Source organism: Schistocerca cancellata, chromosome 5 (assembly GCF_023864275.1).
Source record: "Schistocerca cancellata isolate TAMUIC-IGC-003103 chromosome 5, iqSchCanc2.1, whole genome shotgun sequence".
NCBI classification, from domain to species: domain Eukaryota; kingdom Metazoa; phylum Arthropoda; class Insecta; order Orthoptera; family Acrididae; genus Schistocerca; species Schistocerca cancellata.
In genome coordinates, this window is record NC_064630.1 from 583,733,427 (window position 1) to 583,754,669 (window position 21,243).

The 21,243-nt window shown below is 42.8% G+C and overlaps 1 protein-coding gene across 1 annotated transcript in view; it reads right to left on the minus strand.

The window, feature by feature from the left end:
* Nucleotides 1-20,998, minus strand: part of LOC126188928 (cytosolic Fe-S cluster assembly factor NUBP2 homolog) — a 77,092-nt gene extending 56,094 nt beyond the window's left edge. Inside the window, exons 1-2 of the mRNA XM_049930649.1 lie at nucleotides 20,704-20,998; nucleotides 20,022-20,110 (exon numbers count right to left, since the gene is read on the minus strand). Of these exons, the coding sequence (XP_049786606.1) occupies nucleotides 20,022-20,110; nucleotides 20,704-20,814 (200 nt within the window). The 5' untranslated portion in view covers nucleotides 20,815-20,998. The remainder of the gene's footprint in view (nucleotides 1-20,021; nucleotides 20,111-20,703) is intronic.
* Nucleotides 20,999-21,243: the final 245 nt, after the last annotated feature.

The window sequence follows — 21,243 nt, forward strand, 5'->3', positions numbered from 1 at the left end:
TTGCTTTTCCTCTCCAAAATCGCAAAAGCTATGGTATCGTTTTTTCTATGTGGGAACTCAGACATGCACTCTCCTCCTCTGGCCCTTCTGTTCTGGGACCAGATGGTATTCACATCCAAATGTTGTTGCATCTATCATGCCCTAGTCTGTGCTACCTCCTTTGCCTTTATAACTGACTTTGGGTCAACAGTACGTTTCCCAGAAGATGGCGGAAAGCCATCGTTATCCCTGTTCCAAAACCTGGAAAGGACAAGCATCTCCCCTCCAGCTAGCAGCCAATCTCTCTCATGAGTAGTGTTTGTTAGGGTTTGGAACATATGGTAAATTGCCGTTTAGGCTGATGGCTGGAGTTCTGAAACCTTTTAACAACTGCCCAATGTGGTTCTTGAAAGCATCATTTCACTGTTGACCATCTTGCTGCTCTCTCCACTTGTATTTTTTGATTTGCCGAAGGCATACGATACCTGGTGGAGGACAGGCATCTTCTGCACACTGTTCTCTTGGGGCTGTCTAGGTTGGCTACACCTTTTCATCTGTGAATTTATGGAGTGCAGGTGAACACTCCTCTATCCCGTACTTTCTCCCAAGAAAACGCAGTGCCCCAGGGCTCTGTGCTAAGTGTTGTACTATTTGCCACTGCCATAAATCCATTTATGGATTTCTCCTTCCCCATGTCTCAGGCCCCCTCTTTGTTGACGGTTTTGCAACCTATTACCGCTCTCAATGGAACAGCCTTCTTGAACGACATCTTCAAAGATGTCTCCATCACCTCCACACTCAGAGCATCGAAACCGGCTTCATATTTTCTCCTAGTAAGACCGTTTGTGTAAATTTTTGGGTCATACGGAGTTTTAGCTGCCTATCCTACATCTAGGCCCTGTTGATCTTCTGTTCGTGGACATCGCCAAATTGTGGGGACTTATGTTTGACAGAAAACTGTGCTGGTCTTCCCACATTTCATATCCTTCGGCTCGCTGTCTACGATCCCTCAACATTCTCCATGTTCTGGGTGTTACCTCCTGGGGAGCAGACCAAATTGTCCTCCTCCACCTACATTGCAACTTTGTGTGCTCGTAATTGGACTATGGAATTGTAGTTTACTCCTCTGCAAGGCCATCTATTCTTCAACGTCTAGATTCTGTCCACCACCGTGGATTGCATTTAGTGTCTGGAGCTTTTTAAACTAGTCCCGTGGAGAGCCTTAACGCTGAGACTGCTGAACCTCTGCTGTCCAATCGGTGAGCAGTCCTTCTGAGTCATTACACTAGTCGTCTGTCTTCCATGCCTGCTCAGCTGACCCATGCTCCCCCCCCCCTTTTTTTTTAATTTTTTACGCCACCATGGATTTATGGTATGCAGGCAGCCCTTCCTCTCTATTATCACCAGGAGTCTGCTTCTGTCAACTGCTACATTCACTTTCCTTTTAATTTCCTAAAACTTTCTTGACAAATGGGTGTACAAAGCCACCTTGGCTTCACCCCGGACCTGCCTTCTCCGTGATCTTTGTCAGCTTCCTAAAGATAGATAGATGATAGATAAACTCCAGTGGAAGACTCTGCAGGAGAGACGATCAGTAGCTCGGTACGGGCTTTTGTCAAAGTTTCGAGAACATACCTTCACCGAAGAGTCAAGCAGTATATTGCTCCCTCCTACGTATATCTCGCGAAGAGACCATGAGGATAAAATCAGAGAGATTAGAGCCCACACAGAGGCATACCGACAATCCTTCTTTCCACGAACAATACGAGACTGGAATAGAAGGGAGAACTGATAGAGGTACTGAAGGTACCCTCCGCCACACACCGTCAGGTGGCTTGCGGAGTATGGATGTAGATGTAGATGTAGATGTAGATGTAGATAGTACCCCCTCCCCCCTCCCCTCATAGTTTATTGTCGGGCTTTTGCTGCTCTATGCGCACAAATCGAGGAGGCCACATTTATTTACAATGACAGCTCCAAGACCACCTTTGGTGTTGAGAGCGCCTATGTTATTGAAGACACCCCTTTAGATTTTGTCTTCCTGACCAGTGTTCGGTTTTTACTACGGAGCATTCCGCTGTTCTCCAGGCTATCCAATACATCCATCACCATCAGCGGATACAGTATATTATATATAGCTCTTTTCTCAACCTCCAAGCTCTTTATCCCATCCACCTTCTGGTCCACCAGATTCAGGACTGCCTCCAAAGGCTCCACTTGGGGGGGGGGGGGGGGGGCGCGCATCTCTGTGGCATTCCTCTGGGTCCCAGGGCATGTTCGTATATGCAGAAATGAGGCAGCCGATATAGTGCCAAAGGCTGCCATCTCTATTCCTCAGTCCCCTGTTCGCATGGTTCCCTGTGCCAATCTGCAGAGCATTTTATGTCATCATGTTGCTCTTTTATGGCACACACATCGGTATGCACATCAGGATAATAAATTGCGGGACATAAAACCTCTTTCCTGTGCTTGGACCTCTTCCTCCCGGCCTCGTCATCGGGAGGAGGTAATTTTAACTAGACTCCGAATTGGGCACTGTCTTTTTAGTCATCGACATCTTGTAAGTCGTGATCCTCCTCCACTTTGTCCTCACTGCTCTCAACCGTGGATGGTGAGACACCTTTTACTTCAGTGCCCCTATTTTAATCTGCTGCGCGCCATTTACAGCTGTCGCCTGATACATCTTCCCTTCTAGCAGATGACGTGTGCTCAGCTTGAATTCATAAGTGTTAGTGAGATGACATCAAGTCATTTGAAGCTCTTTTCAGGAAAACCAACCCCCCTTCAATAGCACTTTTCTAAGATTTCCTTCCGTTTTTAGTTCTCCTCCTCCTGGAGTTTAGCTCCCATTGCTGCCGATTTAAATTCCTGTTATTACCCTTCACTAAGCCGCAGAATGGGGCTTACGACCGTAGCTGTTTTGCACCCTAAAACCATAATAAATATAAAAAAATTCTACTGTACAGTTGCACATGTAGCATCTTTCTGCATCACTTTATATTATTTTTTTAAGAAACCATTTTTGCTTCTCCTGCAAAATTTAACAAAATTGAGTCATCAGGTTTTCATGGCCAATCATCAATATATACTTCGCAAGCCACCATCTCATCTCATCTTCATGGTCCTTACACAAAATGTATGTTGATAGCAGTAGAATCATTCTTCAGTTAGCCTCAAATGATTTTTCTCTAGTTTCTGCAGTAGTGCCCCAGGTAAAGACTGTTGGCTTTTCTCCAAGGATTCCTATTTGAGTTCACAAAGCATCCTCTTAATACTTGCATGCTGATTGAATCTACCAGTAACAAATCTAGTGGCATGCCTCTGAATTTCTTCAATGTCTTCCTTTAAACTGACCTGGTGGGGATCCCAGACACTCGGGTGGAGGAGTGCTCAAGTATGCCTCCCACTAGCAGCCACCAGCCTAAACTGCAATTTACCATATGTTCCAAACCCTAACAAACACTACTCATGAGAGAGATTGGCTGCTAGCTGGATGGGAGATGCTTGTCCTTTCCAGACTTTGGAACAGGAATAACGATGGCTTTCCGCCATCTTCTGGGAAACGTACTGTCGACCCAAAGTCAATTATAAAGGCAAAGGAGGTAGCACAGACTAGGGCATGATAGATGCAGCAACATTTGGATGTAAATACCATCTGGTCCCAGAACAGAAGGGCCAGAGGAGGAGAGTGCATGTCTGAGTTCCCACATAGAAAAAACGATACTATAGCTTTTGCGATTTTGGAGAGGAAAAGCAAGATGTCGCTCTTCCGCTGCCCATTTCTTCGGGAGAACGGTTGGTGGGTAATCAGAAGAGCTTGAAATCTCAGCAAAGTGTCGACCCAGTGATTTAGAGATTGTGACTGGGTCCAGTAAGGTATCATGGGCGACTGTTAGCCCAGAGGTCGGGGAAAAACTGGATGTGCCAGATATCCGTCGGATTCGACTCCAAACAACTGATGAGGGAGTGAAGCTATTAAAGGAGCTGGTAAAGAAATCCCAGCTTGCCTTCTTGCAATTGCGTATGATGCAACAGCATTGTTCACACAACTGCTTATAGCACATACAGTTGGCTAACGTAGGATGATGGCAGAAAACGCGAAGAGCACATATCCACTCGCATACTGTGTCACAGCATGCCTCATTCCACCGTACGAGGTATTGATAGTTCCGCGGCTGTAAGAATAACTTCCGTAACATGAGTGACCTGATCGTTAATGCTAAGAAACTGACGGTCATCAAATGTTGCTAGAGAGGAGAAAAGTGTCCAATTGGTTTGGGAAAACTTCCAGTGTCTTGGTCGCATAGATGGCAGTTGTGGCTGTAATCAAGGGACACATGGAAAATGGTCACCCGCATATGTATCAGCAAGAGTGAATCATTCAAAGCACCGAGCTAGCCGAACAGTACTGACTGAAAGGTCCAAATGAGTAGGTTGATGTGGAGGCAGACAAAAATCTAGGTTACCCAGTGTTGAGGCAAACAAGATCCATTTGGTGGAAGAGGACAATCAATAGGGAACCTCTTGGACAAGGACACGGAAATCCCCAAAGCGGGCAGTAGGCGTTGAAGTCCCCAACCAGCAAATTGGGGGGGGGGGGGGGGGGGGAGGAGCTGACCAAGGAGATTGACTCTTGCCATTGGTGTGGACGATGGAATGTATAAGGTACAAAGAGAGAAGGTCAATCCAGAAAGGGAAAGATGTATAGTGACACCTTGGAAAGAACTGTGTAAGTACATTGGATGATAATGGATAGTATCAAGGAGAAGAAACATAAGTCCACCATGTGCCAGAACGCCAGCAACAGAGGGAAGATCAAAGTGGACTGATTGGAAATGAGGGAAGACAAAGCGATCATGGGGACATAGCTTTGTTTCCTGAAGACAGAAGATGGCCACGGAGTAGAATGGTAAGAGGATCGACGGTTCATCCTGATTGGAGCAAATTCCGCGGATATTCCAATGGATAATTGACATAGGGTGGACAAAATAAGGGAAAATCTCACCATGGTTGCCGTCAACTCAACGACTGCTGAGAGCCAGTGGCTGACGGTGTGGAATGGCATTTAGCCAGAGTCAGAAGATCCTGATCTATGTTTTTTCGGGGGCAGCTCCTGCTGCCAGTGGTCAGCTGGTTGACCAGCTGCCAGCAGTGTGTCTCAGCGACACGGAAGATGGCCAAGGGTGGCTACCGCTGGGTGGCGCTGCAGAAGAGACATGCCGTGGCGGAGAAGGAGAGGAACCGTGTTTCTTATGAGCCTTCTTGGAAGCAGGACACTGAGATGGAGCAGCTTATGGTTGTGAGGTCTAGGTACGTAAAAAATCTTCACGAGTAGGCTCTGTTTTAGAAGTCCGGCATCTGATTTTGGGGCATGTGATTTAGCAGGAGCTGATGAAGGTTGAGCCTTAGAGTGAGCGGGTGATAATGGGAGGGTGAACAGGCGATCTTTGGGCTGGCTGATCTGACAACCATGGTACTAAAGGTGAGATCGCAAGTCTGTGTGGCTACCTCCTTAGTAGGTCGAGGGGAGAGGACAGTGCAATACTTACACACGGGGAACGCAGTGACCTATCTACTGGTGAATAACTTACAAGCAGCAAAGGTAGACACCTTTTCCTTCACTCGGACATCCTGAATAATTCGTTCATCTTTAAAAATAGGGCAGTCTCTATAGGAACCAGTGTGGTCACCCATACAGTTGAATCAATGAGGGGATAGGGGTGGAAAATCACCTTCATGGGCGTCCCTGCCACAGGTAACGCATTTGGTCGTATTGGAACATGACTGGCTGGTATGGTTAAACCTCTGACACTGACAGCAACACGTTGGGTTGGCAATGTAAGGGTGAACTGAAATTATCTCATATCCCACTTTAATGTCCAATGGAAATTGAACTCTGTCAAATGTTAAGAAGAAAGTGCGGATCGGTACCAGTTCCTTTTCAACCCTTTTCATTACTAAATGTACAGCCGTTACTCCCTGATCAGACAGGTAATTTTGAATGTCCTCATTTGATAATCCGTCAAGTGATCTTGTATAAACGACCCCACACAATGAGTTTAAAGTACGGTGCACTTCCACCCTGACAGGGAAGGTGTGTAGCAGTGTAGTTCAAAGCAATTTTTGTGCCTGGAGGGCACTGTCTGTGCCATGTCGTAACCAGGAACAAGACTTTACAGGACCTGCAATTGTGTCGACACCTTTCTGAATAATGAAATGGTATACTGTCGAGAAGTCTTGACCTTCGTCAGACCAGGAAACAACTAGGAACTTTGGCACTGGGGCTGAGACTCATCTAGGTTTATCTTGTGAGCAGAAGTTGTAGAAGTAGAAGAAACCATTGCGAAAATATGAAAATATCCCCCGTGACTACCGGCATCTCTGATGGCGCGCTCCTTCCTAATGGGGGCCCTCTCTGAGGCAAACTATTTGCACAACCACACGGAACGAAGTATTGTGTCAATATTAAAACATTAACTACACAGGATGAAATAGTATAAGGAACTATGACAACAGAGCAGATGGATGTGGCTGGCTCACCGTGAGAAGAAAAAAGGAGGGGCCAGCCACCCTAACGACACACTAAAACCTCCAGCCTACAAGTTTAGGCCAGAGTCCAGACTCATCACAAAACTTTAAAAGTTTAGTCACACTCATCTCATCATCAGCTAAAATAGAGGGCAGATCCCCACCAATATTTGCTTCTGCCCTTGGACCATGGTATAAAATGCACTTTGTTAAAATGTGGCAGATGTGCATGCTACAAGCATCAAAAAACAGGGATCCTCTTGGCAGACTAAAAATCTATGTGTGACAGGGCAGTGCCCAATTCTAAGATGTGTGAGGGCCACTTCATTCCACCTGAGCAACTGACAGGAGAAACCCCATGGCCAGGTTGTTGACTTCAATAACCGCTGCTTATTGGCCGTCACCGCCAGCCTTTCCTCATCCCACAACTGCATACACTTCCTGTGTAGCGCAGAAACGATGACAGCCTGCAAGGAAACAGGACACTGTGCCTGCAATGTAAAACATGAAGTCCAGCCACACTCATCTCTAGAAGGCAATACTGTGCACGAATTCCATAGGGCCTCATTGCCTGTTGCCAGTCACGAAAAAGCCTTTCCAGTGGAGGATGAGCAATGGTATGGTAAGTGCATGTGTTGAAATGCACAGTGTTTTATATGCCTGGTGCACCGTAAGTAGCTGTCGCCTGATGTGAAGTAGTGATTCACCAGCCTCTGCACGAGGCTTGGTATGGGGCTTGTTCTGTATGCTCCAAAGGCCAACCGAATCCCTTCATGGAGATCATGTCGAACATCTTTAAATAAGAGGGTCTCGCAGACTCCTACATCGTGCACCCATAATCGAGCCAAGATCGTACAAATGCCATGTAAAACCGGAGCAGACGAGTCCTGTCTGCTCCCCACGTACTGTGGCAAAGACATTTTAAAATACTTAAAGCCTTAAATGACTGTTTTTTCAGGCCCTTAAGATGTGGTAACCACATAAGCTTAGAGTCAAATGTTAGGCCCAGAAAAGTCACTGTGACTTTAAAAGAAAGGACGGTGTCCCTCATGCTCAACTTAGCAAAGTTTAAAATGGAACAAGAACTGTTAAAAGGAACACACACAGACTTCTCAGTGGAAAACTTAAAACCACTCTTCTGTGCCCACTCATCCAAACATTGAAGAGTTAGTTGCAACTGATGTGTTGTTGTTGCAAGCGAAAACCGAGAAGTCACCCACAAACAAAGAACACTGGTCAAGACTTTTTCACTATGGACGTAATGCTATTAACAGCTATGGCAAAGACAGTCACACTCAAAATGCTCCCTTGAGGTGGACAGTTCTCCTGCTCAAAGTGATCAGACAGGATGTCACCAACTCTGTATCCAAAACGTTGTGGTGAGAGGAAGGACCGAATAAAAATGGGAAGACAACCACGAAAAACCCATTCTTGAAGCTGCTCAAGGATAAGCTGCCTCTAAGTAATATCATAGTCCTACCAAATGTCCAAAAATACACCTAGAAGGTGTTGTCAGCATAGGAAAGCCTGTTGTATAGCTGCCTCCAGTAAGATCAGATTATGAAAGGTGGAGCGACAACACTTCCTGAACCCACACTGAAAGCAACTAAGGAGGCACCTGGATTCTAAGATCCTGACAAGATGGTTGTTGACCATCTGCTCCTACATCTTTCCCACACAGCTAGTGAGTGCAACACTGTGATAACTACTCAGGGATGTACGGTCTTCCCCGGGTTTTAGGAGAGGAATTAAAATTGCCTCATGCCACGAGTTGGAAAACTGAGGCAACACCCAAATGGCACTAAAAAGTGTGAGGAGGATGTCTTTGTTTCGCCTTTCACAGGTGCCGCGGCATACCATAATGAATTCTGTTGTGACCAGGAGATGTGTCATGAGCCACAGACAATGTAGAATCCAGTTACCACATGGAAAAGGGGCAGTTGTAATCTGCATCAGTGGTGGACCGGAGGTCCACACTAAAACCTGTCAGCAACCGCTCTATCGTGCTGGAAACCTGGATCCTGACTGGCAACTGCAGTAACTGTGGCAAAATAGGCCACCATAGTCTGGGCAATCCGTGGATCTTTTGGAGAGTGCCATTCCCCATTACAGCAGCCATGGAGCACCTCCCTCCTGTCCCAGAAATTCTCCTGACAGTCTCCCATACAACATAGCTCTTCGTGGAACAGTTAATGGAATTCAAAGGCTGTTGCCATGACCTCTTCTTGCTCTCTCGAATAATTCGGCGGCACTTTGCCCTCACCACTTGAAATACTGCAAGATTCTCTGTACTTGGCAGACACTTCAACCTATGCAGAGCTGCACCCCTAAGTCCTGATTGCAGAGTGGCATTCGCCACTCTACCAAGGGACAAGTTGCCTCTTCTGTTGTCCTGTGGTGTGTGAAATAAATGCTGCAGTGGCATGGTGGATCATTTTGGTAATATGATCCACCCATGCCTCAACATTGGCACAATGTTAAAACTGGGTCAACTAGCTATAAAGGGTCCAGTATGTCCTACCGAGCACCCACTGTGGTGGTTTCCTTTCAGGTTCCAGTCCATGTGGCAGATGAATCCAGATCGGGAAGTGATCACTTCTGTGCAAGTTGTCGACCACTTCCCATTGAGCAGTGTGAGCAAGAGCTGGAGAGCAAAGTGAGAGATCAATGGCAGAGAACGACCCAGTTGCTTTACAGAAATGTGTACTCTGTTCCGTATTAAGCAAGCATGCACATGACGACATGAGAAGCCTCTCAGTTGCTCCACCCCTGGGGCAGGTAGTTGCAGAGCCCCAAAGCACATTGTGTGCATTAAAATCATCACAGAGGATGAAGGGGCAGGGGAGCTGTGTAATAAGGTCTGTTAGGGCCTCCACATCAAGCACATAGTGTGGGGGCAAGTAATGGGAACAAATTGTCAATGGATGATGCACATGCACTGACATGGCAACTGCTTGTTAAGTCATTGTAAGGGAGAGAGGCAAGGAGTGGTAGTCGGTACTGATGAAAGTACCTATGCCTCCTCTACCTCTCTCTCCACCCAAGTCATCCTTTTTGTGTAGGATATAGCCTCATAGCTCAGGGGCAAACGATTAATGGAAATTAGTCTCCTGGAGAGACAGAGACAGTGGCCTACCCTGAGATAGGAGGCATAGTTCCTCCACATGCGTCCTGAACCCCTGTAAGTTGCACTGTAGGATGGGAGCCATTTCATTGATGTGGTTTTAACGTACCACTACCTTTGTACTGCAGAGGTGAAGCACTTTTAGGGTGAGGGCAAACTGAATGGCTGCCTGGATCTACATCTACATGATTACTCTGTAATTCACATTTAAGTGCTTGGCAGAGGGTTCATTGAACCACAATCATACAAGGATCCAAGGCATCTAATTCCACGATGTTCTCCTCATCAGTCAGACGGGAAAGAATGACATCTGATGTTGCTTGGGACAGCTTTTGACCTGAACGTCATGAGCCTTTCCCTGCACCCAGCCCCTTTGAGGATTGGGGGAGAGGGGGGGGGGGGGCATTGAGAGGCACTCTGCTTTTCTTGCACCTTCTGGATGCTCAATGCGGAACTGTTGTTGGTCTTCCCTGATGCAGCTGCCCAGATTGCTTTGTCCTTAATCGTTTCCTTAGCATGTACATGTGCACATAGCAGTGCTTGTGGTGGATACAGGCACACTAGACATCGTCTGCATTGAAGTGTCCACCTTGGGAATACATTTCTGCACCATGGAAGAACATGAGGCGGCAAAGACAAGGGGTTTCATCGCCTTATATTCTTTTTTGGCTTCAGCGCAGGGGATCCGCTTGGTTACTTTTATTTCCTGTATTTTGCATTCCTTAGCAGTCTCTGCTCCAGCCCGGGTGGTTCCCAGAGCATTTGATGCAGATCACTGGAGACGGGCAGTCAGTCCCAACGTCATGAGCAGCTTTTCTGCACTTCCCGCACTTCACCTCCACAACTCATGGTTGTATGGCACCGCATAGGGTTTGGAATGTAAGGCCAAACATAATATGTTCAGGCAGTGTTGGGGAATTGAATGTGACAGTGAAAGTGGCTCTCTTTTCAGTTTCTTCATTATTCCGTCACGTTCGTTGCTTCACATCAACTATCCCCTGGGATGGCCATTCTTGCTTCAATTCTGCTATGTCCATGTCCATGATATCTCAGCATGTGACAACATCCTTACTGGAGCTGAGAAGTGTGCATCTCAACAATGATATCATATACACCCAATTTCACCTGCTTCGACCTGTAAGTTTTGACCAACAATGAGTCATTACACACTTGTTTTATAGATTTTAAGGTGCCAGCCAGGCCTTCCAAACATTTATGGACATGAAAGAGGGATACTTTTTCAAATTTCCCCTCCTTCCTCTATCACCACAAACACATTGTTATTCACGAACCCATGAGTTCTGTTACTGAAGTCAACAGTATTCTTACTATCAGGAGGACTAACCCCTCTCATTCTCTTGGATGAATCTACATCTACATCTACATTTATACTCTGCAAGCCACCCAATGGTGTGTGGCGGAGGGCACCTTACGTGCCACTGTCATTACCTCCCTTTCCTGTTCCAGTCGCGCATGGTTCGCGGGAAGAATGACTGCCGGAAAGCCTCCGTGCACGCTCAAATCTCTCCAATTTTACATTCGTGATCTCCTCGGGAGGTATAAGTAGGGGAAAGCAATATATTCGATACCTCATCCAGAAATGCACCCTCTTGAAACCTGGACAGCAAGCTACACCGCAATGCAGAGCGCCTCTCTTGCAGAGTCTGCCACTTGAGTTTGCGAAACGTCTCCGTAATGCTATCATGCTTACCAAATAACCCTGTGACGAAACTCGCCACTCTTCTTTGGATCTTGGTTGTGTATACTCCCAGGCGGTACACCCATCCTGCTGAGAGGAGAAGAGGATGATTTCAAGGGTTTTGTCTCTGTCCAATGAGCAGCTGGGGAAACAAGGGTCCACTCAGACAGAGCCCCGCATGCCTGAGTAAGCCTTATACGACTGGGGTGTAGCAGGTTCCCCAGAGGTTGCTTGCCAATGATTGTTCCACCTCAACAGCCATGCATCCCATCAGTGCACAGCACACCTTGAGATCGAGGGTTTTTTATAGAGGCTTTTAACAAACTTGCAATCCAGGTGATCATGCCAAGATCCTCATTCACTGAGACACACAATGTTCCACCACCGCACCGCATGGTGGTCGCTGAAGCATGCGCAGAGCTTACGGTGATAGGGGACTGGCGTTGTTTACCAGTCCCCAGCTCAGAAAGCCCGGGGTCGCCAAGACGGTATCCAGCAAATGAATGCTGAGCACCTGAGGGCTTGACAACCTAAGTTGAGCTCTGTAACTCACCTTGAAAAATCGAGGGGGCAGGGAAATAAATAAATAAAAAATTGCACTGCACATCTAGTGAAACATCACAAAAACTTACAAAACTCAGTAATGCCAACCTGAGTTGAACTACATGGCCCAACTTGACAGAGTGACACCACTAAAGAAATCCTAATAGAAATCGCATTACCCACCCAGAGAAAAATTATGAAAACTAACAAATTGAAATTATGAAAACTTGCAAAATGCTGTATCAGCAATATCAGTCGACCTGTCCACAGCACCACAAAATCCAAACTTGCTCATATAACTAATACTGAAAACCTAACCTCACCAACATAGGCAAAAGAAACTCCATAATACCTACCACAGAACCAAAAAATTCATTAAAAAAAGCTGCATAACACCATTTTCGATATACAAGAAGCACATGATTCCACTCACAAACACAGATACCACACATACTAAAAATCAGAGAGAGAGAGAGAGAGAGAGAGAGAGAGAGAGAGAGAGAGAGAATAAAATAAAACCATAAAACTTACTTTCAGCCCAATGTCATCTGACACACAAATCTAGCAATCTAGCGACAGAAAAATAATATGCCATCAACACAATCCCTTTAACAGCAAGCCAACGCAGTCTTCTCAACATAGGAACCTCAAGGCATGCAACGTTATATGCTGTTCCACTGACAATGCTAAATATGGCTGTTTATATACTTTCCGGGATGCGAGGTCGTGGTCCGGAAAGTATATAAACAGCCATGTCAACCGGTCGTGAAAGCCTTCATTCTACAATGCTAAATATACTAGGCATAATCCGTATCACTTCAGGCAGGGGGTTACCTTCATAGTCTCAGATGTTACTGAAATTAGCATATGTTAAAATTCAGGAGTAAGTATGAAACACGTTTTTTCTTTTTTGTTTACTCCAAAAAAAATTCCTGCCTCGAGATACAGGCCTCCGAAGATGACATTGCAAAGACCATTTTGAAGATGCAATTTCAGAATTTTTTTTAAAATGCTGTATCTCTGCAACAGTTGTGGTTATTTTTAATTTTTTTTTTTAATACAATGGTATCCTCTGTTTGGACATATCTGTCAAAGTTCTTTTACTGTCACCTTTTGATTTTTTTTTTATAATTTACAGAAAACTTTTTTTTTTTTCCAAAATGCCAATCCAGAATAGTTAGATTTTTTTCCGTGTGTTAGTACCATGTAGTACTACATTCTCTGTAAAGGAGAGCTTCCACTTTTAAGTTGGACAGGTTTTATTTTTTAAAAAATCATTTTTCTTAACTTTCAAGGGTAATGTATGTCTTCACTGCAGTAGTTTCTAACCAATTTCTTTGTTACAATGTTTATTTCTAGTGTCTTAGTTGCAGTTATTTCTTATCACTTTCTTTGTTGCAGTTATTTCATTTCACTTTCATTGTTGTAGGTATTTCTTACACTTTGTTGTAGTTTGTCAGTTTCTTTGTCATGGTTGTTCACTGCAGGTTTCTGTAATGTTGCTGTTCAGTGCTAATTCGGTTACTGAAGAGGTTTCTAAGAAATCGAAGGCTATCCAGTGAGTTCTGTGTTTTTGTGAGGAGTTTGCCAGTTGACACAGTTACAGTGTGTTCTGTGAAAAGGACTGTTTGAAATGTCTTCTGACTGGGGCCACAGGAGAGAAGTATGCCAACTATTTGCATATCCACAAAAAGAGTGACATACAAGACGAACAAAAAAACAAGACTTTGTTCAGGTTGGGAATAAGCGTTCTCATTTGAAGTCTGTTTCAAAACGAACATGTTTCCAGTGATGACTTTTTGTGTTTTAAATATTTTGACAGAATAAAAACAGTGATAGTATCTGAACAAGGTGAAGCCTCCCATGGTGCAGATGACACAGATTTTGCATGTATAGAGGAAGAATTAAATACCCTGAATCAGTCAACTACAGATGTAGGTGTCAGTCCTGTTAAGAAACCGTGGTCAGTGAAGTTGAGTCATAAGGTCTATTATCAAGAAAGCACAGATAAATGACTAAAGTTATGGATGAATACGCTACAGCAAAGCTCTTACAGCAAGACTCTTACTCATCTTTCAAAACTAAAATTATGTTAAATAAGGCTAAGTTTTGATTTTATGAGCATGTTATATGATAATGTGGTAATAAAACATGTTTTATGTATGGCAAAAATTTCAATTGTTTATAAAACCTGTTCAACATAAAAGTGGTAGCTCTCCCTTTCAGGGAATGTAGAACTATACAGTATTAATAAACAGAAAAAAAACTAAATTTTGTGGATTGGCATTTTCGAAAAAAAAAAAATTCCATAGATTATAAAAAAGTTAAGAGTGCTATAGTAAAAGAACTTTGACTGATAAGTCCAAATGGAGGATTTCTTTGGAATCATAAAGTAACTATCTTTCAAAATTAAAAAAAGAAAATAAAAAATATCTAGAACTGTTCCAGAGATACAGAGTTTTAATTTTTTCTCCAAAATTTGCATCTTCAAAATGGTATGCACACTGTCTTCTTTGGAGGGCTGTATCTCTGATCAGAAATTGTTTAGGAGAAAAAAAAAAAAAAAGAATACTTCATCTTTCATTTTAACATATGCTAAATACAGTAACACCTGGGACTATGAATGTAAGCCTGCCTGAACTGATATGGATTATGCCACTAGTTCCTGATCCGAGATGCAGCAACTTTGGTCAATGTTGACCTTCACATGCCGAATAACTGTAGGAATTTAACTGTGCTCCAAATATTGTCCCAAACTGCGACACATCATCCCCAACTGCGATACACTGGGACCTACTCATGAACTTTGTTGTCAATTCGTAACTAGCAAAAAACGAAATATACAATTAAATCTCCAACCACAAACGACACACCACACTAATAATTACAAACCCAAAACAGCATCATTTGCTGAGAACTGCCAAAATCAAAATAACTCATTAACAAACTGCTACAAACTCTTATAATGTCACTACAACAAACAGCACTCAAAGAGTCCAATATCAGTAACAAGAGTCATAAACAATTTAGAAACATAAACATCCCATACTGTAACGTGCCACCACATAATCCAACACACCCTCTGCAAACAAGATACATGTCACAAACGCACTGCCACCATGACATCACGTGACATCACACAACACAACACAGTGCCATCAACGGTCAAAGCATTTGTACACTCAAGTCGACCACACCATACTTTCTCAGAGATAGATTTCTGACATTTCCATTACAGAAACTCACATTATGGCTTCAAATCCACAGTTCAGACAGACTCTCAAAGTTTGTACAAATTCCAGTTGCCAACTTCTTACTCCGTCTAAGCCACATATAGCCACCAATCACCCTCCTTTGACAATGTACTAACTTAATTATCTTGGCTACTTTGTAGTTGCCAGTTTCAAAGTGTTGTCTTTGATGTCAATTTCTACAACAGAGTATAGTTAAACACAATTCATATGAAAACTATGGCTGTTCCACTACCAATATACATGCCACAAATCACCATTGATATTACCTCACTCTTCACCAATTACCCACTGTGAAGAACACTGAATGTTTCTTCTGATGGACTCAACCTCAAAGTGAATCACTGACCTCCATCCCCCTCTCCCACATCACTTTGGGTGCATTTTTCAGAACCTTTCCATACATTAATTAGATTTTTCTAGAGGTCAGAAATCTGCCCTTGTTTCTATGTGATACAGTGATGATTTTTTCACAATCATTTTCACACAAAAAATTTATCCGACCATTCACAGACTGAAGCCATATTACTTAATACTGATTTCTAACTCATTCATGATGTAACAGGACAGCCTCCTCTAGCATTACTTTTCCTCAACAGTAGTTGGCAATACTAGTATTAGTTTTCAAATTTTGGACAGTTTAATATTATCTCGATTGCTTTTCTAAATACTATGATATAATTTTATAGACAGTATGCTATATTTCAGGCTAAAATTTATGAAAAGGAATTTCTTTATTTTGGATGTTATAATCGATAAATACTAGTTCTGAATGTAAAGTTAAAATCATTTTTTTTAAAAACATTTGAAATTACGAATTATTTGCACACTTCAAATTTCTATTATTAATTATGCACTCCTCTACTGCTTACTATGTTTATTTCTGAATTTTATGAAGTGAAAAATTGTAAACTCTTTGGAATATTGTTATTCCTGCAGAGTGTGGAGTATCGTAAGGTTGCCTCTGATGTGATCGGATGTATTTTTGTATAATAGGTGTGAACAATGCAATTTCCGCTTTGTTAACGTGAAAAATCTAAATACTGTATCACATACTAAAATGTGAGACAATCAGTGGTCGACCGAAGCGTACGATTCCACCTGTCAACTTTGACCTGTGACGTAAGGCTGTGTGATGTCATGACAGGGCGGAGTTTGGTTTGTGACTGTGGCGTGTTTGTAGGTGTCATTGTGTTGCGGTTCGTGGTACCCTCTGGTGGTGTGTTTAGGGGTTTCGTGTTGTGTGGTGTATTGAGTTCAGTTTGGTGTTACTGATTCTAGTGGCTGGTTCTCATTTTAGCTGTGTTTAGAGTGGAATTGGTTTCAGTGAGTTAACGATTTAGTGGTTTTGTGTGAAAGTTATTGTAGTGCTGTTCGCTGTAGGTCATGTGTTAATGTGAATAAATTAATTTGTTGTTGCTCTTGTTAGGTATGGATATGACCGATAAAATAAATAGTGTGCATCTCCACGCTATTATGGGCGCGACTCAGTTGGAGCTGATCAAATTTCCACAGCTTTTTGGGTTCATTGCGGAGGTGGTTAAGTCCGCTGTCTGTCGGAATGAAATGACAACGGCAAAAGTTCCAGCGTCTCGGACCAGGGACGGTTATATGTGGCGGTCCCGTAGGGATAACCTATGGCACTCCATACGATGCGGTTCCTGGTTCGAGAAGTCTGGGTTGGGCATGCGAGAGATTGTGTTGTTGACATATTACTTTTGTTATAGATCCTATTAAAGTATTTGCGCGCATGAGACTGGCGTGAGTGAGAGGAGTGTGCTTGACTGGTTTTCGTTTTGCTGTGAAGTATGTTCTGAGTTTATTAAGCACAGGGGTAAGTTGGGTGGGCCTGGGGTTGTGGTGGAGGTGGACGAGTCGCAGTTTGGGAAAAGGAAGTATGGGAGGGGTAAGTCTGTAGTTGGTCTCTGGGTGTGTGAGGCTGTTGTACTGGAAAGGGGGGGGGGTGTTCGGAATGTGTTTTTAGGGTTGTGGATGGGTGGTCTAAGGTGGAATTAGTGGGGTTAATTGAGGAGTTTATAAAACCAGGTTCCACTGTAGTTTCAGATGCTTTTTTTCCTTATAGGGGATCGGTTGAGAGGGGGTACAATCATTTAGTTTTTAACCATAGTTTAGAGTTTCAAAAATTACGAGACGGGGGCTTGCACAAATACTATAGAAGGGATGTGGGAGACCATTAAGTAAGTTCTTGGGAGGGTGAAGAGTCGCTCTTCTAACCTTCAGTCTCATTTAGATGAGTACTGTTGGTGGAAGAGTGTTCCTGAGAGCTATTTTTTTTTAAGGGCTATTATTAAGATGTACAGCCCGAGATGCTTAGTGTGGTTTGGATGGGTGGGTGGCTGTGGCTTGGGGAGGAGGGCAGGGGGGGGGTGTTAGTTGTTGGTACTGTTTTGGGGGGGGGGGGGGGAGTGTGTTGGTGTGCGATTAAGTTGAGGAGGATCTATTTTGTTGCAGTTTTTGTTGAGTTGTAGTGTGTGACAGATATTTTTATTTAGTTTGGTTTTTGTTTATGGGTATTTTATTTTGGGGTGAGGGGCGAGGTTGTGTTGGGGGGTGGGGTGTGGAATCTTTCTTTCGGTCGTGTATTTTTTCATTGGTTTGGGGGTGTGTGTATGGCTGTGTGTGTGCCTGTGTGTGATTGTGGTGGCCGGCCTAGGTGGCGGTACCAGAGCTTTGTTGTAAGTTTTTATTTTTCTTGTCCTTACTGTATTTGTTGTGTGTTGGGGTCAACGGAAGGGTTTCATTACAATGTGTGGTTGTGGCTGTGGGTGCTCCAGTATCGGGAGTTGCTGTTGAGCTATATAGGTCAAGGGAATTGTTCAATTCCAATTTGTGGTATCGGCAGCTGATGTTTAGCTATATGCGTCAAGGGAAGTGTTCGATTCCAGAGGATTGGGGAGTTGTGTGTTGTTAGTTTTTTTCATCGTTTTTTTGCGGTTTGGTATGGTGGTGTGTGTTTAAATTTGTTTATATTTACTTTGTCCCCACCTCAAAACTCCCAACTTTCCACACTTGTCCCATTAGTGTCATTAGGCCTTTTATGAAATGTGTGTGTGTTGGTTTTTCAATGTATTTTCATGTTTGTTGTCATGTTTATGTAATGACGTAATAGGCGCCATATTGGAGTCATGGTGTGTGGTCATTTCCGCCATATTTGTGACATCATGGGTCAAAGCAGACAGGCGGAATCGGACGCTTCTGTATTTCCGACAATCAGTGGTAAATATATTTACATAAAAAATTCTGCAACAACAATATTCCAATTTATTTAGCTCAAACCAACCATGAGGAGCTGATGTTAGATTTTCTGCTTCAAGAATCAGACCCCTAGACAAGAACTGGAGCCATCTCAACATGACAAGCTAAATAAACTTGAAAGTTTATTGTAATCTTCGCTCCTCTCAAATCTTCATAAAAGACTTTGCTTATTAATTTCTTGGACTGGGCATTGTTTAATGTGGACAACAGATGGAAGAAGGAAGGAGCGGGGAGATTACAGTGGTCAACTTGACATGAAGACCATATGGCAATAGTCCAGAGAAACAAAACATTAAAAAAAAGTCATTGAATCTGATTACACTATTACTGTAATACGAACATGGGGGTGAAATATACACACTAAGTTGGAAAATGGGCGTTTGTTTGTATGATAAAATTCTGAGGACATAAAGGAACAGAAAAAGTACAGATCACTAGTAGAGATCACTGCTTGCTTCAAAATTATTTATTTCTTCAAAGATGAAATAAGTGTCACCCACTTGTGATCAAAATAGAAATTGAGGGGGAGATATTGATGGAGAGGCAGGAGTGAGCTAAAAGGAAGATCAGTGTCTAATGTCCCAATTACTACAAAATCACTAAACATGAGTGCAAACTGGGGCAGGCAGAGAAGGAAATCTGCCACATCATTTTCAAGGGAATCATTCCAGCATATATGTTAAGTGATTTGGGAAAGCCACAGAAAACGTGTGGATAATGGGATGGTAATAATGCCCATATGCAACCATGTCTTTATTAAACATAGAATAGTTTTAGACTTTAAATATACACTTAATAATAATTTCTTATCGAGAAGTTCCCAATTTTATTCCACTTATTTTAGAAATATTCTTTTATAAACCAAATGGTATTTTCAATAGTCAGACATAAATATTAACTCTGAAAATATTACACGGCCAGGATCAAGCAGATACTGGACATTTATTGAAAAATTTTAAGCACGTTATTTTATGAGAGTTCGGAGTCTTAGTCTATGTCTGATACATCGAAGTCCAGTTTGCTTCTCGTGCTGCTGAGGCATATCTTCTCTCTGATGCCAAAGTTACTTTTTGACATAAAGAAATGCTGTATAGATACATAACTTCACAACAACTAGTATCTTTAGCTTGATAAAGAAGCCTCGGCAGTGTTCCTTAGGTCGCACTTTACTCATTATTCTGGTTACTTTTTAATGGATTTTCAGAATTTCGGTTAGATAACAGGAATGATACCATATCAGTATGGCATATAAACTGCATGACTGAAATATGCCACAATATGCCACCTTCAGAAACTCATCAGTGATTGCATCTGTCAATTTCTGCATGATATAGCACACACTTGTTAGACATGGCAAATATTTTCCTCACAGTTTAATTCGGTATCAACACGAAAGCATAACTTTTAGTGTCTACATCTTTAACTAATCTTAGAATTAGTTTGTTTCTAAAAATTGATAACATGGGTAATTTACAGCTACTACCTACAATAACTATTGTTATGAAGAGCAACAATTGAATATTCATCCGTGAAGAGCACTAGTTGTAATTATCACTTACATTTATCCTATGAGCTATTATGTAAAAATGTAACACTTCAATCTGTGTGGTATATGACTCACCCTTGAGGGCACTGATGGACATCTTTACCCTGCAAATGCAGAAGGTATGGAATACTTGGTCCACATAAGTCAATATCAAGGAGACCAACCTACAAATAAATGGAAAACTGTATTTTACAGATTCACTTTATGAGCCTACTGTTATACGACACAGAGAAAACAAAAATAAGTACTAAGAAACAAGAAGTACGCCCTCAGTATAGCGTGGACAAAGTGGTTTCTCTTTTTGTAAATATTAAATAGCCTACTGTCATTTCCATTTTTCCCTATCAATAGGAAACATAAACCGCTGACAAGAAATTCTGTAACACTGGAGTTCCGTATGTTTACTAACGTGCAGTCGAGAACGTCCAAAATAAAACTGCATCAGTTTTGCTGGAGGAACTTTGTCACAGAGCTATGCAATAAACACCTCTGCGCAAAGTGTGCCACCGGTATTATGCATAACTCTGTAACAGTCTGTGCTGAATAGGTCTGGTCGGAAATCTACGTAACGTCAGCGCCACATTCTAAAGACACGATTACGTACCGCATGCTCTTTCTTTCACAAAAATCGTAGCCTACCATGGCAGTCATTCTGTCGGATGCACACTGCTGACAAGGCCACACAAGCGCTTCACGTTTTGAAGAGGCATTTGGAACATTATGATAAAGCTACACTGGCTCAATAACTGATAAATACCTTATAACCGCTGTCTCTGAAAGCATAAGCAAGTTGAGTACTTATTGTTGACTTTCCTACACCACCCTTTCCCGACAACACAAGTATAATGTGTTTCACGCCGTCAAGCATTCTGAATTTTTCGTATTATTTGTACGAATATTTTTTTCTATGCGTGTCAATTGCACAATACAATAATGTCATACGAGATCCTCCTCCACGCTGATGTAAACAATGACATACTCATCTATGAGTACACAGTACACACGCCCTCTCCAGCATCACTCAATAGTTTACATTCGAGTCACAGACTTTATAGCAAAGGGTTGCCAACTTTTAAATGCTTGGGTTGCGCCACTCGTTGCGTGAATGAGTTGCACGCAAATGGTTTCATATTTGACTGTAGACACGGTGAAACCAGTATATACTTCAGTTTCGTCGTTTTGTGGGTTCACGAATCACTCGTGACTGAAATGAAAGTTTTGGCAGCTGCATGTCGCACGAGTTGTGATGGAGTTAAAGCTTGTTGCGTGGAATCGCTGCATAAGATAAAAATAAGAA